General features: G+C 51.9%; 6 protein-coding genes across 6 annotated transcripts; 5 read left to right on the top strand and 1 right to left on the bottom strand.

The window, feature by feature from the left end:
* Positions 1–1,272: 1,272 nt before the first annotated feature.
* KD926_002009 (Nonribosomal peptide synthetase 8) lies at positions 1,273–3,129 on the top strand (the record flags this gene model as incomplete). Its single annotated transcript, XM_053096958.1, has 1 exon — positions 1,273–3,129. The coding sequence occupies one exon, from the start codon at positions 1,273–1,275 to the stop codon at positions 3,127–3,129; it is 1,857 nt and encodes a 618-aa protein (XP_052959166.1).
* Positions 3,130–3,956: 827 nt separating this feature from the next.
* KD926_002008 (MFS general substrate transporter) lies at positions 3,957–4,703 on the bottom strand (the record flags this gene model as incomplete). Its single annotated transcript, XM_053096957.1, has 1 exon — positions 3,957–4,703. One exon carries the CDS (start codon positions 4,701–4,703, stop codon positions 3,957–3,959), a length of 747 nt encoding a protein of 248 aa, XP_052959165.1.
* An 819-nt stretch (positions 4,704–5,522) lies between these two features.
* Positions 5,523–6,960, top strand: KD926_002007 (thioesterase domain-containing protein; the record flags this gene model as incomplete). The annotated part of the gene is made up of 2 exons (XM_053096956.1): positions 5,523–5,813; positions 5,977–6,960. 2 exons carry the CDS (start codon positions 5,523–5,525, stop codon positions 6,958–6,960), a joined length of 1,275 nt encoding a protein of 424 aa, XP_052959164.1.
* A 943-nt stretch (positions 6,961–7,903) lies between these two features.
* On the top strand, positions 7,904–9,628 carry KD926_002006 (MDR family MFS transporter; the record flags this gene model as incomplete). The annotated part of the gene is made up of 2 exons (XM_053096955.1): positions 7,904–8,121; positions 8,182–9,628. The coding sequence occupies 2 exons, from the start codon at positions 7,904–7,906 to the stop codon at positions 9,626–9,628; spliced, it is 1,665 nt and encodes a 554-aa protein (XP_052959163.1).
* A 1,861-nt stretch (positions 9,629–11,489) lies between these two features.
* Positions 11,490–13,153, top strand: KD926_002005 (cytochrome P450; the record flags this gene model as incomplete). Its single annotated transcript, XM_053096954.1, has 5 exons — positions 11,490–11,654; positions 11,994–12,158; positions 12,203–12,370; positions 12,520–12,875; positions 12,943–13,153. 5 exons carry the CDS (start codon positions 11,490–11,492, stop codon positions 13,151–13,153), a joined length of 1,065 nt encoding a protein of 354 aa, XP_052959162.1.
* A 480-nt stretch (positions 13,154–13,633) lies between these two features.
* On the top strand, positions 13,634–15,612 carry KD926_002004 (uncharacterized protein; the record flags this gene model as incomplete). Its single annotated transcript, XM_053096953.1, has 4 exons — positions 13,634–13,717; positions 13,774–13,803; positions 13,859–14,449; positions 14,506–15,612. The coding sequence occupies 4 exons, from the start codon at positions 13,634–13,636 to the stop codon at positions 15,610–15,612; spliced, it is 1,812 nt and encodes a 603-aa protein (XP_052959161.1).
* Between the last annotated feature and the right edge of the window lie 111 nt (positions 15,613–15,723).

Below are 15,723 nucleotides of genomic sequence, written 5' to 3'. Positions count from 1 at the left end.
GGCAGAAAAATACCGCTACACTAAAAAGGGTCAACCCTTAGTAGTAAGGGCTTTTCTAGTGTATATACGCGGCGACAGTCGACTTGGGCTGCACCGCCCAGCCAGTTTTCTTTTCAACCAGGAATGCGCCACGTATGCTTATACTTTTTTTTATTTCATAGATATAATATATTGAACATTGTAATCTGACATCAAATAATTGATTGTCTTCATGTAACGCTTGTCACCAGGACAGACTACGTATTCAGTGGACGTACGCAGAACTTAACTTAGCGCTGCAGTGCCTAGCGTTTCAGGCGGGGGCAGGGTGACTGCAGCACTAAGATCTTGCCTCTGAAATCTATCCAATAGTCTGTGCTGCTACTGGCAAGCCTGCGGCGCTAGCGGGTCACGGGCTGAGGAAATCTTCGGCCTAAGTGCAAGGTAATCGAAGATAGCACCTCATTCAGCCGCAGCATCAGGGAACAGGTGTGACGCCAGGCACAGCAATCGCAATCATGTTCATTCTAAGTGACTACTTTATTCTAGATCTCTCCTGGTACTGTTTCATCGTTTCAGGTAGACTGCCTGCGTTCAGTCTGCGTTAAGCGCATAAAATCAATGACTGTCTTCTTTGCATCTGCAGTATCCGGGGGGTTAGAGGCCGTGAGCCAGACTTTCGGATTGGAGACCTCCACGAGGTAGTTCGCCTCTTTCTCTTTCGATGCTAGCATATGTGAGTTATTTGCACCATGGGTTGTCGGGGGCACTGTTTGCATACCATCCGAGGAGGAACGCATTGACGACCTCGAGGGGGTCATGCATAAACTTAACGTGACCGACGCGTCTTTGACTCCTACAACTGTGACATCCTTGAGACCAGAAGCCCTACCAAGGTTGAGAAATTTGTACATTGGGGGTGAAGCGCCCATTCCATTGCACCTGGGCTGATAAGGTCAGGCTGAGCAATATCTACGGTCTCACTGAAGGAGGAGTCTGGGATGCAGTGGAGCTGAAGATGGGCCCCAATGATAACCCCAAAACGGTTGGACGCGGTATTGGTGCAAAGTGTTGGATCGTCGATCCAGACAACATTCACAGATTGCAACCGATTGGGGTGGAAGGTGAGGTGCTGCTTCAAAGTCCCTATCTCGCGCATAGTTTCCTGAAAGATACCGCGCAAAACGATAACGCTTTCATTCTCTACCGGATTCTCTCTCGACCCTCACTGGGCCATTTCTGGCACGTTGCTACCGAACGGGAGATCTCGCTCGGTGGGAGCATGATGGAAAGATGATATTCTGTGGCCGTCGGGCTGGGTTCGTCAAGATCCGCGGACTGCGTGTCGAGCTTGGTGAGATTGAAAATGTCATTTGTGACTTTCTTCCCGGTGGTGAACGAGCTGCAGTCATTCTGGCTGGGGACGAAAATGCGAGTTCCTCAGGCCTGGTGGCTTTCATAGAACAAAAATATGAGCAACCATCGTCCTTGGCAGACCGCATGAGCACGGGTTTACGGAAGACCCTACCATCATACATGGTCCCCAGTGCCTTCGTACCTCTTCGGTCAATGCCGCTGACTGATTCCAAGAAGATTGACCGTCAGCGTCTAGTTGCAGACTGGGTGAGGATGACGTCCTCTGAGAAGATGGCGCTTCGACCTGGTGGTGCCCTCAATGATACATGGTCCCAGATCGATCCCGCTAACTCGCGAGCAATCGAACTTAGCAACATCATTGGAGACCTTGTTGAGAAAAATCATCCCTCCACTGGGAAAGGCCTGCGCCGCTGGGACTTTCCTTTGACCAGTGTAGGGTTGGACTCCATCCAAACTGTATACTTCTCCAGGGAGATCCGCCGCCGTTTGGGAGGCGCCATTCGGGTTCAAGACCTCCAACAGCCTGGAATCACAGTGTGTCAGATTGAGCAGCAACTTTCTGAGCGGGCCAGCGGCGGATCAGACGGACAGTCAAGTGCCAACATTCCCAAAGACCTCCTCGGTGAATTGCGTTCCATCAATATCCCGGTACCTATCCACACTAACAAGACCAAAACAATATTTGCAACCTTGGTGACTGGCTTTCTAGGCAGCCAGGTGCTTCAGGAACTATTGGAGCACCACACTGTGGCCCGCATTGTGGGCTTAGTGCGTGCAGGGAATGAAGAGGAAGCCCTAGACAAGATACGAGACCATGCTCAGCTTGGTCAGTGGTGGCGGGCTGAATTCGAGTCCCGAATCGAAGTGTGGCTTGGTGATTTGAATCTTCCAAGGCTGGGTCTTGACGATTCACATTGGATGGACCTGACGGGTCGGATGCGTATTGATGGACTCATCCACAATGGTGCCCGGGTCAATTGGTTGGACAATTTCTCGACACTGAAGCCCGCCAATGTCGACAGCACGCGCGCTATCCTGGAGGCACTTTCCGAAATGCCAACGCCGTGTCCGTTCACCTACGTGTGCAGCGGCTATCTGCCAACCCCCAGCGAAACCCGAGAGCAAGTATCGAACAGCCTCGCTCAAGCATGTGGGTATGACCAAATCAAGTTTCTGTCACGGATGACGGTAGAGAAATATAATGACCAGCTCGGCAAACGGCCGAAACGGTCGGTCCCGCGAGGACGGGTGGTACAACCGGGATTTCTGGCAGGCACAAGATGGGAAGGAATTGCTCATCCCGATGACTTCCTGTGGCGGCTGGCTTACAGCATCCTGTCTATTGGAAGGGTGAGCGGTGACCTGCAGCAAGGACATATTCCAGTGACAGGAGTTGAACAGATGGCGTCCCTTGTGGTGGACACTGTTTTGAACCCGCAGGGCGAGCAGGCAGTGGATTGTCACGATGGGGTCTCGATTGAGACCTTCTGCAGTATTCTTAATAACCGCAGTGGTCGGCCAGTCACAACGATGGACCACAGTGAGTGGATGACGGCGTTAAGGGCCGACATAGAGAACAATACCTTGGACCACCCTTTCCTACCCGTGTTGGATTGGTTTGAGGCGAACATAGAGCAGTTCATGCGCCCTCCTCCAGCGGGGCTACCCTCTTTATTCAATGAAAGAGACACAGTTGCAGCCCTAGAAAAAAGCACAGATTACTTAGTCGACGGCTTCCTTCAGAGGGATGTTTTCTCGCGACTTGAGACCTAGTATGATTGCAAATTTCCACTGTATATATAGATATGGAGTTTGCCCGATGATAAATTGGCATCTACAAGTCAAGGTAACTGTATATAGTGTATAAGGTTATGTTATGTTCGACTCCATTTTGCGATGCCGAATGGCCTCAAAAGGTGGACACTATGACAAGAATCAAAGATCAAACACAGATATATCGTACCTGCCAATTTCCATACTGCCCCGACTGCCATCAAGGACGAAATCTGCATGAGGTACGGCAGTCCATAGGTCAGCCTAACGGCGCCCATGCTAGTGTATGATCATGCCAACGCCTACATCCACATTCCAGCTGAACAGACACCATCTCAAAGCCACAATAATATTTCCAACCTATTCTCACGACCAAGAATCCCTTTCCATTGGAGATTACCTAAGCCCCAACACCCGCCTTCCTGATGAACAGAGACGAAAGCCCCTGTAAACAATAAGAATAGCGAGAAAAACAAACTAAGTATATATCAGCTCTCAACACTAGATTTCCATCCTGCCAAAAAGGGAAACCAAGCGACAGAGATTCAGATTACCGTACCAGAGCGTGCGAATCAAACGGTGGCGGCAGACCGCTGCTCAAACCCCAAGACCAAATCGTACCCCCAAGAGCTGGGCCAAGAGCACGGCCAAAGGACATCCCGGTCTGGGCCATTCTGCGTGAAACAAAAGGAAGAAGATATTGTTAGCCAAATGAAACGATACGCCGTGAGGCTGGCTATGTTTCCAAGGAAAGAAGCAATAATTTACTGACCCCATTGTTGCGCCCCTCTTGCCCAAGGGGGCCATTTGGTTTAACTGCATATATGTTAGTGGCGATGAGATGGGGGTATGGGATGTGAGGGTGCGACTACCATGACGGCCATGCTGGTATATGCGACCACGTTGGCGACGAATCTGCCCATGAGAAGGGAGAATAGGACTAGCCAGAGCACTGGACGTGCTACCGAAGGGACTGTGAGTTGCGGGAGCAGTGATAGAATCGGATAAAGCACAATAAATGTGACAGTAGACCATTGCCACAGGATCAATGGCCGGAAACGATTGGCCAGCGTTGGATACCCGACAAGCTGGGCAAAAAGCAGCACCGGGCCCATTGAAGCGAGTGTGGTCGCAATTTGCGACGAAGAGAATCCGAGGCCGACGGGAGGCGAGGATTTGGATGGGAAAGCGAGGAACACGGAGAGTCGCTCGTCAAACGCGATGGCGTGCAAGCTCATAAAGAGAATGCTAACCATCAGTGCGACTAGAGACTGCGTGAACATTGAGTCGTGGTGGTTCTTTCCGTCGTCCGCAGGGCTTCTCAGTAACGGGGTCCTTTCTTGGGCGTCTTCTACCACGGGTTCATCGTTCTCTCTTAGACTGCAGACATTTTCGTTCGTCTCTTCGAGATAGACAGCGCTGAGAACTGTTGTTGTGAGTATAAGGAACGTGCCGACGAGACAGGGGAGAAGGTATGGGTATGTTGCGAATATATCACCCGGTCCACTCCACCGATACAGTTCGGACGGTCTAGCTAGATTGCCTCCGATCATGGGTCCCACAACGTAGCCCATGGCCTGGGTGAGCCCAAAGATGGCGAAGACCCTGCCCTAGTTGAGGTTGGCTTGGTCTGCTATCTCCCCCGCAACAGTTCGCGTGATGGCCGTGTTCCCTAACATCCAGAGCGCCAGAAAGATGGCATCATGTTCTGACGGGGGTAAATGGACAGTACCATTGCAAAATCCACACAATGCGCGTGTCATCAGCGCCCATGGAAGAGACTGAGATAGCCCAAAGAGGCACAGACATGCGGCACTCCCGAGTAGACCAGTGAGCAGCAGAGGACGGCGGCCGTATCGATCAGATGCGATTCCATATGGGATTGTGGTAATCATCTGAGGAATAAAGAACGCAGATGCTAGAGATTCTCAGCCACTGCACGCAGGCGAGAGTGCTGTCCGTTAGATATATGGATGTTTACGTACTGATCAAACCGGCTCGGAGACCGATGTGTTAAACGTCAGTCGGGTCGAAGTCCTTTACCATAAAGTAAACGAATGGGAATAACATCGTCGCCGAGATAGGCTCCATCAAGGCAATGAGCGCAATCATCGTAAGCGTACGCTTCACTGGTGGATAAGTGGCAGGTGCGCCATCGCTTCCGACACGTTTTGGATGCATGGCGAGTGAACATAGACTCGACCACGGCTATTCCAGACGAAAGAGTGCAAGGAAAACAATACTTACATAATCTCACATTCGTTCCTCCTCCATCCATGGGGCATTTAATAAAGACATTGCACCGGCCGTATCTACGTAGGGTATGCCATATCACGCTTCCACACACTGTCCCTCGTCTATCACATAACAGTCAAGCACTGCTCGACCTCCAGATGCTGCGCCGACGCCGACATCCTTGTGCAGATCGCCGACGCAGTGCGCTATTTAGAGCCAATATACCGGGGGACTGGCGGGGCCAATCCAGATCTGGCACTGGTAACCATATCTCCGCTCGTGCGACCATTTCTCCGACCGTTGCAGCGGCGGATCTTCTAGTGCACCGCTTGTGCGCCGTTCGCCGTCACCCCGATGCGGCCTCGTGTCATCTTGGGATTACGGACACGAGATCGGGCCGCGGATTTCGAAAAGAGCCCTGCGTGTGTATCATTGGACGCTTCCTTCTGGTATTGAGGCTTCCTTCCCACTGTCCGCGGTCAGCTTCGTCGAGATGGGATTGGTCTTGGGAGAAACAGGATCCCTTGTATTTGTTGACGGAGAGTGAAAGCTGACACGGCAGGAGTATGTAAATGGGGCCTATCTTCGGAAACCGTTCGAATAGCTATATAGGACTTTTGTGTCGCTCTACAGCAGCGATCTCCAGATTCTGTGGTAACGTCTGCAGTCTATCATACTCGCGGCGACCGCAAGCGACCTCAGGGCGAGTCTAAGAGTCTAAACTCCCAATCGCGTGTGATCATGGAACCCAATCCAGGGTTGATTCAAGATTGTCCCCAAGACTACCCGAATTCCACGCCTCTGGTCCTCTTCCACGATGGCGGTGGAACCACCATATCCTACTATCATATCGGGCCGCTCAATCGAACTGTCTACGGCATCGCTGATCCCCATTTCTTTACTGGACGGGCTTGGTCCGGGCTTCCCCGAATGGCGCGTATCTATGCGAACCTCATCCAGTCTACCGTGAAGTCTGCGCGAGTCTTTCTGGGCGGTTGGTCGCTGGGGGGGTTTATCGCACTTGAGGTGGCACAAATCTTGCAGTCGAAGGACTTGTTCCACGTGGTGGGCGTGGTGATGATCGACAGCCCCTACCCTCATGGTTCTGTTCCCGATGCCCTGGCCCCAGTCCTGGCCCCACCGCGACCGTTCTTCCACTCCCACTGTGCTCCCGAGACCAGAATGCTGGTCTCGCAGTCGATGAAGCGGGCCCGCAGACTCGTTGACAAATGGACGGTCCCTGACTGGAGTCCGTCCCCCGACACCCCGGAAGCACGTGGGCCGCTGCCGGTCGTGCTCCTCCGCTGCAAGGAATATGTGCCACACGACAGGCCACAGGATGGAGTTACCTCCCTGGTCTCCGTTGATCGGTGGAGGCATATGCGCCTGCTGTGGGAGGGATCCGGAGGTTTGGTTCGCACCGTCCTGGACATCCCTGGCCACCACTTTAATGTCATGTGGGAGGAAAACGTAAGATTCATGTCTCCCATCGCTTACGGCCCAATTTGCTTACTGGATTATCTACAACAGCTGGAACCCCTGACAACCCAGCTGAAGTTCGCATGCAAAATGCTGGACTTTTCCATGGTCAAATAGGGGCCCTGGGGGAGGGGGGTGGTTGTGCCTGAATACGATTTAGGGTTAGTTGTGTTTGCTGCTTTCATCCTTCGTCGTTGTGACGAACTGACCAAAAACCACTATATAGAGCGATGCGCGTACCAAGTCGTTGACTTGGTATTCTGGTCTTTTTAGTAGCTCAGTTGGTAAAACGTCCAACAGACCTACTAAACGGTCTTGGCGGGTAGAAGCGCACCTACCCACTGCCAAGCCCGTGACAGTCGTGGCCTCTCATTTTGGAAGTTGGTTATCTTAGACTATATATATACTATATATCCCATGCAAATTGTTACACACTTGCCCTCTTCCAACCGGTGCCAGTAGACCTCAACCCAGAGTCCCGCCTCCTCTCCTACTACTAGACTTCAACAAGACCCATAGGTACCCATAAGTACCCATATTAGCACAAACAAGACATATAGTGGAGAATTATGCAGAAATCCCACTTATTAAGCAGAATTAACTATAGTTATAGTTAACTAACTAACTACTACAAGAGCCTCGGGTCCCTCCGGCGGCGTCGGGGCCAGGGGTGTCGGGGAGATCCCGCTGTGGGGCCGCTGGCCGCTCTGGGCCTGCCGACTCATTTGAGTCATCTCTCTATGGTTCGACCTCGATGGAAACACCGGGCCACTAAATCCTAACACCGGCTGAGCTGTATACCCGAAACCCCCGACAGAGCTGCGGCTTGCCGGGGGTTGCGGGTGATCAGCGCGCGGCGACCAGCTGCCAAGGGCCGCCGCAATGCAGTTAGCAGCGGCGGCGTGGAGGATGACAGCTTCGTGCGACTGCTCGATCGAGTCCTATATAGCCTCCCTTCTCGCCTTCCCATCGACCAGTGTATCAGCAGCGGCACAAAGCACCACTACAAGGCCAGACTACAAACGCAGCGAACGACCACCAACGAAGTCTTCCAAACGCAATGTTCGGGAAGAAAGAACAGAACACCCCCATGGCTCCGCAGGCTGAATCTGAGAAGCACAACAGCGACTCAAATTCTCCTAGCAACCACTCGCTGACTTCTTCCTCCGCCGATTTCGAGAAGGGCTCGGGTTCCGGCGATGCGCTGCCGGCCGAGGACACAAGGCCGGGCGCGAAAGCTGGGCTGTCGCTGTCCCAATTCTGGGTTGTTATGCTTGGGTATGTCTATCCACCCCCGACGGAGGGAGGGCCTTGATAAATGTCGCTGATATGCCGAAGATTGAATATTGGCATGCTTCTCGCGGCGCTGGACTTCAACATTGTCGCTACCGCGGTTCCAATCATCTCTTCCGAATTCAATGCGTACAACAACTCTTCCTGGCTGGGAACCGGTTTCCTGGTGACCTTTGCCCTGGTCCTGCCCTTGTACAGCAAACTGGGCGACATCTTCGGTCGTCGGAACATGTTCATCGTCGGAACTGTGATCTTTACTCTCGGCAGCGGTATCTGTGGCGGCTCCAAGAGCATGGACATGCTGATCTGGTCCCGAGTGGTTCAGGGGATCGGTGGCGGTGGGATCTACGGATTGGTCAATGTAATCATCACGGACCTGGTCCCCCTGCGTGATGTCGGTAAATACATCTCATTCACCGGATTGGTCTGGGCCATTGCGGATGTCGCTGGCCCCCTTCTTGGAGGTGCTTTTTCTCAGTACGTCACATGGCGGTGGTGCTTCTACATCAACCTATGTATCTCGCCTATTAGTCTTCTGATCACCATCTTCTTCCTCCGCCTGCCGACCCCCAAGTTCGACAAGGAGCGGATCAAGAACTTCGACATCCTCGGTACCATGACCCTCATCGGCGGCACCACCTGTCTGCTGATGGCCATCTCCTGGGCTGGTAACAACTTCCCATGGGCTGATTCCCGCGTCATCGGCTGCTTCGTGGGCGGGTTCGTCCTACTGGTCCTCTTCGTTGTTTGGGAGCACTTCGCCAAGGACCCGCTCATGCCGCCGTCATTCCTGCACAAACCCGCCATCATCGCCATCTTCATCGCCGAGTTCTTTTACGGGGCTAATCTTCTCGGAATGATGTACTACGTGCCTCAGTTCTTCCAACTGGTCTACGGTGACTCCGCCACCATCTCCGGCGTCGCTCTCCTGCCCATGATGCTGGGCCTCGCCATCGGAAACCCCGTCGCTGGTTGGGTCACCAGCAAATGGGGCCTGACTCTGACAAACGCCTGGGTCGGTGCCGGCCTGACAACGCTAGCCAGCGGCCTTATCACCCGCTGGCACGCAGGCACCAGCCGCGGAGAGGCAATTGTCGAGCTGATCATTATCGGTATTGGACAGGGAGCCGTCATGGAGGGTCTACTTGTCGGATCGCAGTTCCTGGTGGAGCCCATGCATATCGGTCTAATTACTGGAATGGTGATCTTCCTGCAGACCGTCGGCGACATGTTCGGGATTGCTATCTACGCCGCGCTGTACCAGAACAAGCTGCGCTCCAACCTGGCCCAGCTCACGGCAGCATTGACCTCGGAGCAGATCGGGGTTATCCTGGCCGACGTGCAGAAGGTCAAGGACGAGTTTTCCGGTGAACTGTACCACACGATCATCGAGGTGTACGCCAAGAGCTTGCAGAATGGCTGGTGGTGGTTGTTTGCCTGTGCGGCTGCTCTGTTGATCAGCTCTTGTTGTGCGAAGCAGCGGAAGTTGTAACTTGCTCGAAATGAGCTGGAAAGGGTTAGGGCAGCGATGAAAAAGGTTCGAGGTGTTGGTTAGGAGGCTAAATGATTGACGGATAAACGAGTATGCCCGAAAGATATGGCTTTATGTTTAGGTTGATGATATTGATAGTCTTTTTTTTTAAAAAAAAAAAAAAGAAAGAAAAATATTCCTTTTACGTTTTGTTTTTGTTTTCTTTGGTCTAGATTAATATCTATAGATGCCCTAAACGAATCCCAGACAAGGTAACCTAAGATCGATTACGATATATGATATATGTCAAGTCGATCGTCTTCACGGGACCTATGCAACCTAATTTGTCTCAGACTAGACCAAACCCTCCGTGCTCTAATGTCCCACACAGGACGCCATCTCCATGTGTAAGTGTTATGGATTCCTAAACTCTGAATGGGGTAAAAAAGAGGCTTTTTAAAGTATAAATCTCTTATTGATTCTTACTTTCAACTGGCTGTTCCTATTAATCCTGTTCGTCTAGATCCTCTAATTCCTCTTTACTATAAGACTGTAACGGGTTGAACCCGATGTGGGCCAGGTATGGCATACTGTCAACCGTATGTGACCGCTAGTTACATAGGAGACCTTCCTATTCCGGACATCGGTATTGGTAACTACCGATCCCCGAGGATTATGCAGATTTTTCTGTTATTTCCATGGTTCAAAAGTTATGTGTCTTCTAGCTGCCTTTTTAGGCTAGATTGCTTATTATTCTTCATGTATTTAAACCACCGTTTGCAGCTAGATTGAAAGAATCAGACCTTCATCATTCGATATTCCTAAGTATACATTACTAGCAATTACGCCTAGAGAGTCTCATAGCCTGTCGTTTCAATAGATAGGCTTCACCAGGTTAATAGAATTTTGATTGATTGATTTGATTGATTGATTGATTGACGCCTAGAGAGACGGCCAACACATACCGTGGCCGGGCTTGCTAAGGAAGGCGGTGAAGAACAACAGAAAACCATTATTAGGGACTGACTGAAGCTGTGTCTCCCTTCTGTTCTTCAAGCTATTGTAAACAGTTTGTGGCCTAGCTACTATAGACTCATATACTAGCTTTAGCCCTTCACAAAGACAAATACATAAAAATACGTACCAAAACTGCATAATAAATAGGGTCTCTCTAGTTTGCACTGTTTGGGAATCGGATCGAACGGTGAGCCTGGAAAGTCGCGATTCTGTCTGAGTCGAATATCGAGACACCGCAATAGGTATTAGAAATTATGGCGCCAACAGTACCACTGCATTAAAAAGATACCATGGCGCCAATTCAGGCTTGATACTGTAATTTTTTTTATCAGTTGACACATAGTCAAACAGCTTTCACGAAAACAAAGATCTGAAGGTCTGATCACCTGTACCCAAATCACGAGGCTTTCCTTGGGTAGCTCTATTTGACGCTAGTCGGAGATATGATCGGTAGTGCTTACTCTGTATGATTCTTTTGTCGGGGGCGCATTTAGTGCCCGACATCCCAGTCCCGACCGCCGCACTGCAGTCCAGGCGGCGTGAGACAAAAGGACCGCTCACTACGTACTCACGCTACAAGGTTGTCGCCGACGAACGCGCCCGCCCGCGTGTACGGGTAGATTGTTAGGCCGGGGCAGAGTTAGAGTCCGCTCATCGAACACCTAGGATGGAACTCGCGTGGTATAATATTCCGTCCTTGAGATGGCAGAATGGAAGGAGGGAGCGTATCTAGGGCGCAAGACAACGGAAATAAATCGAACCCGATCAAACAGGATCTACGAATACGAAACGGAAAATAAATTGCTTTTGAGGGCAACCCCTGCTTAGTCCCAGTTTTTGTTCCATCTCCCCAACACTTCACGAAATGATCAGCCTGTGGTTAGCAGGCCTAATCGCTGTGGTGACCGCATCGCGTTGGATACGGTCATCCACAAAGGCTTCGGGTGCTTCACCCCCTCAGGGGATTCCGATCCTGGCTGGAACGAAGGATACCGACTACAAGACATTGGTGGAGGAACAATATCTCAAGGTACATACATATATCCCTTTAGTTTTCGAGAGAAAAAAAATCCGAAGAATGGTGACCGGGCCACTCACATATGCAGAACCCTGATCAAGTCTATCTTCTTAAATCCCCGTTTCGCCACGTATATGTCCTGCCGCCCAAACAGGTCAACGAGTATGCGTGGAAGCCAGAACACAAAGTCTGTAAGTGGAGCTGGGAGATGCTAATGCAGTGGACCAAGGCGCTAAACCCGCTGGTGTAGCGTCCGCCGTGGACTTGTGTGAGCGGTTCCTGGGTCGCTATACTTTGATTGGGTCCATGACCCCCACCGTTGGCTAATCTTGCTGCTAACCATGGCCCTAGATGCAAACGTGCGTCGAAATTCCCGGGGCCTCATTCAAAGCAGCACTGGCACTAGCGCAATATCACCGGCTGGTTCGCCCAGTGGCGGCCCTTTTTATTCCCGAAATGAAACGTCTATGTCAGTTGCTGCGTGTTATACATGGTCTTTTGCGTCCACTTCATCAGGTAAGTCGATTCCACTGGGCTTATGATTCCGGGATTAACGCCAGGGGCCAAAGCAACGTCAGCAAGCGTTGAGACAAGCGGAGTTCAAAAGGCCTGTGGATGTTATCCAATCTTTCGTAGATGATGCGGGGAAAGAGGCAAGGAACACCGACCGACTGGTTGAGGCTATGGTCATGATCAATATCGCCGGCGTCCAGAGCACAAGCCGCGTGGTGGGTCCTCAATCCCGATGAAAGGAAGGATACCTTTCCATAAACCATACTGATAGAATGTAAGCAGCTGCTCCAAGCCCTGTTCGACCTCGCCGCCCATCCAGAGTACATTCAGCCACTCAGGGACGAGCTAGCCGCGGTGGTCACAGGGCGGCGAGGACCAACTGCTAGCAACTGGTCTGGCCAAGCTACACCGGATGGACTCTGTTCTCAAGGAATCCCAGCGCTTGCGCCATGCCAACCTCCGTGCGTTGCACCCACTCTCAACCATCACCGACTTCCCGCTGCTGACAAGACGATCAGTGTCTGCGTACCGCAAACTGATCCAGCCTCTAACGCTATCGAATGGCATCGTCCTTCCTGCAGAATCTTACGTTGCAGTGCCCGGGTCTGTGTACGCGAGGCTGGCCGAGGACGGCAGGGACCGGTCGTTCGATGGATTCCAGTGGGCAGACAAGAAAGGGAAGACTGGGACCGATAGCAAGTTCAACTATGCTTTCAGCGGGTAACGTTGGCCATGGCCCGGGGCGCAAAAAGATCGGCACTAACCGTCCTCCCTTGAACATCAACAGACCCGATTCGCTCGAATTTGGCGCCGGCAGCCACGCCTGTCCTGGACGACACTTCGCCGTTAACGTGCTCAAAGCCACGTTGTCGCGGATCCTGCTCCGTTATGATCTGTGTCTACCGCCAGGCACTGAACGACCACGGGATCAATTCAACCACTTATTCGACATCGTTCCGAATGCCGGCGCCGAGCTGGTGTTTGTCGAGCGGGCATGACTGGGAAGTACATACAGAGGGACAAGCAATCGATTTCCTCCAATCTTTTCTGCATTACTATTACGTTACGCGATTACCTGTATGTCAGAACAATTCAAATCATACCGTACCTACTCTGTATGGAATCTTCCCCCGCACTTCCCCGCTTCTGTCAAGTCCAATGAGGATTCCCCGGATACGGGGGGAAAAACGACGAAATCATAAGGAAACATTGGTATTTCAGGCCGTATTTCATTGAGCCCCATGCGGGAATAATACAGTACGGTATATTACTAGCGGCGGCGCAGGAGCCTCATCGAAGTCGGAAAAATGCGCTCCCCTACTGGTACTGTTCTTGTTCTCTCTTCGACACTTCCTTGCTCTATATAGTCGTCTGTATATCCGCGTCTCTCTCTGAGCCTCAGTCCCAAATGCATGCTATTTGTTTTCTCGATTCTTGACTATATACCATTGTATCCTCTATCTAACGCAATACCCACGATGGCATCAGGCCATCGGGTTCATCCATACGAAGCTGCCATGGACCAGCAGTCACAGTCTGGGAAACGGAAACAGGCTTGTTTGGTGCGTTATATAGCAGCTCCTCGTCTTGAAACCCGTCCTAAGTAGTGGTGATGCAGGCATGTCGTCGACGAAAGAAGCGATGCGATGTAAGCAGTTCTCAACTTTTTTTTCGTCTTGTGGCTCACTCACTCTTCGAGATAGGGCAGTCGTCCCGCATGTTCGGCGTGCAGTGGGTGGGATGTCGAATGTGTCTACCCCGGCGCTCAGACAACGTTCGACTATGGGTTCCCCACACCCCATAGTCTGGAGATGGAGCTGGACGCTCTGGTACAAAACCCAGCCTTGTGGGACCCAAAGACTCTGGCCGCCGCATCTCCCTCCATGCCGTTCACGCCCCTGAACTTTCCTCCTGAGCTATCTCCACCCGCCTCCGATATAAATGGGGTGTCGCACGGCGCACCCCCCTCAGACACCGTTACATTAGTCGAGCCATCCCGGCCATCGTCGCGCACTCTTTCGGGCTTGCAGTCGATCCAGGTGCCATCGCAAGCCCAAACCATCCAGCTGACGAATGACTTCTTCGAGCGCCACCATCCGTTCTTTGCATGTATTCACAAGGAGACGTTTTTAGATCGCCTTCGGGGCAAACAGGGCCCCCAGCTATCCACGCCACTGGAGTGGGCTATCGTGGCCACGGCCGCGCGGACAAGCCCCGATGCATGTGTCTCTACTCAGGCGTACGTCTTTCTGCAAAATACCGTTGAATTGCTCTCACAGAGCCCCCCTTTACAGGTATCCGATTAGCCTGCCCTGCATATACTTATTTTGCCCACTGACCCGAGCGGTAGGAGAACGTTTTGCGGGATATGCAGGCATCTGTCTGGTGTGTCTTTTCCCTGTACAGCTCGGGGGAGATTACAAAAGCCGTTGTTCTCTTGGCACAAGCCTATACACTCGCCTGCTTGCATGGATTGAACAGACTGGATGACCCGGCTCCCAATATCCCCGTACCCTTGCGATTCTCCTCAATTGCAGAGGAAGAATGCCGATGCACACTGTGGGCCCTATTTGTCCTTGATAGGCACATCAACTACTTAGCAGGTCGCCACTTTGTAATTGACGATACTTTGTGGTGTGTGAACTATCCGTTGGACGACCGATCTCTCCAACACGGCATACGCCCAGTGAGCTTGGCCCTTGATACCACGCCATTCGATTCTCTAACTGACCAATTCGCCAAGGAGCCAGAACCCTTCAACCGTGGCCTGGAGGTAATAACAGCCGAAAAATCCAATGTCCCACTTGGGGTCACTTTGACCCGATTGGTGTGTAAAACGCTTGTTATTCTCGGCCGCATCGCCGAGCATAAGAGTATCAGCCCCATGCCAACAGGCGCCGAAGGCCAGCGCCGCCTCGCTGAGTTTCGCGAGCTCCAGTCCGCCTTGGCCTGCTTCTGGGTCATCCTGCCACCGTGTGTCCATAACGTTGTGGAAGTCCCGGCCGAAAACCTGCTCCATAGCGTCTGGTTGCTGATCATCCTCCACCAATGCTCCACGGTACTCTTCTACATCACGGAGCCGGAGCGCCGCTCGGGGAGTGTGGTCCTAACCAGCGAGCGGGACAATTTTGCCTGCTCCTACAAGTCCGTCGACAAAGTCGTTAACGCGCTGCGGGTCGTCTCGGGCCTCGTGGTAAGCCCGGTCTTAAACCCGATGCTGGCGTCGGCATACTTCCTGTGCTGTAGGTTTATTCTCGTGCAGGCGCGCGTATCTCAGCAGCAGTCGTACCGACTGGATCTCACCCTCTTTCTGAAATTGCTCGAGCGAATGGCGGAAGGACAAGTACAGTTGCCGCTCATCTATAAAGATATTATTGACCAGGAAGTTGTGCGAGAGGTGCAGGGAGGCGGCACATATCAGTCGTTACTACGGACTGACTATTGCTTTATGCTCTAGCCATTGTCAGTTGGCCTTGGAGTATAGAATGAGTAACGCCTTGCTGGGCTCGGCATTTTTGATTTCATCAGTTGATGAAGTTTCAGAATTGTTCATAATTTCTTGGCCCTT

Source organism: Aspergillus affinis (genome assembly GCF_023601865.1).
Source record: "Aspergillus affinis strain CMG 70 chromosome Unknown NODE_13_length_462506_cov_86_819959, whole genome shotgun sequence".
In the NCBI taxonomy this organism is placed as follows: domain Eukaryota; kingdom Fungi; phylum Ascomycota; class Eurotiomycetes; order Eurotiales; family Aspergillaceae; genus Aspergillus; species Aspergillus affinis.
This window is presented reverse-complemented; position numbering and strand designations above follow the sequence as displayed.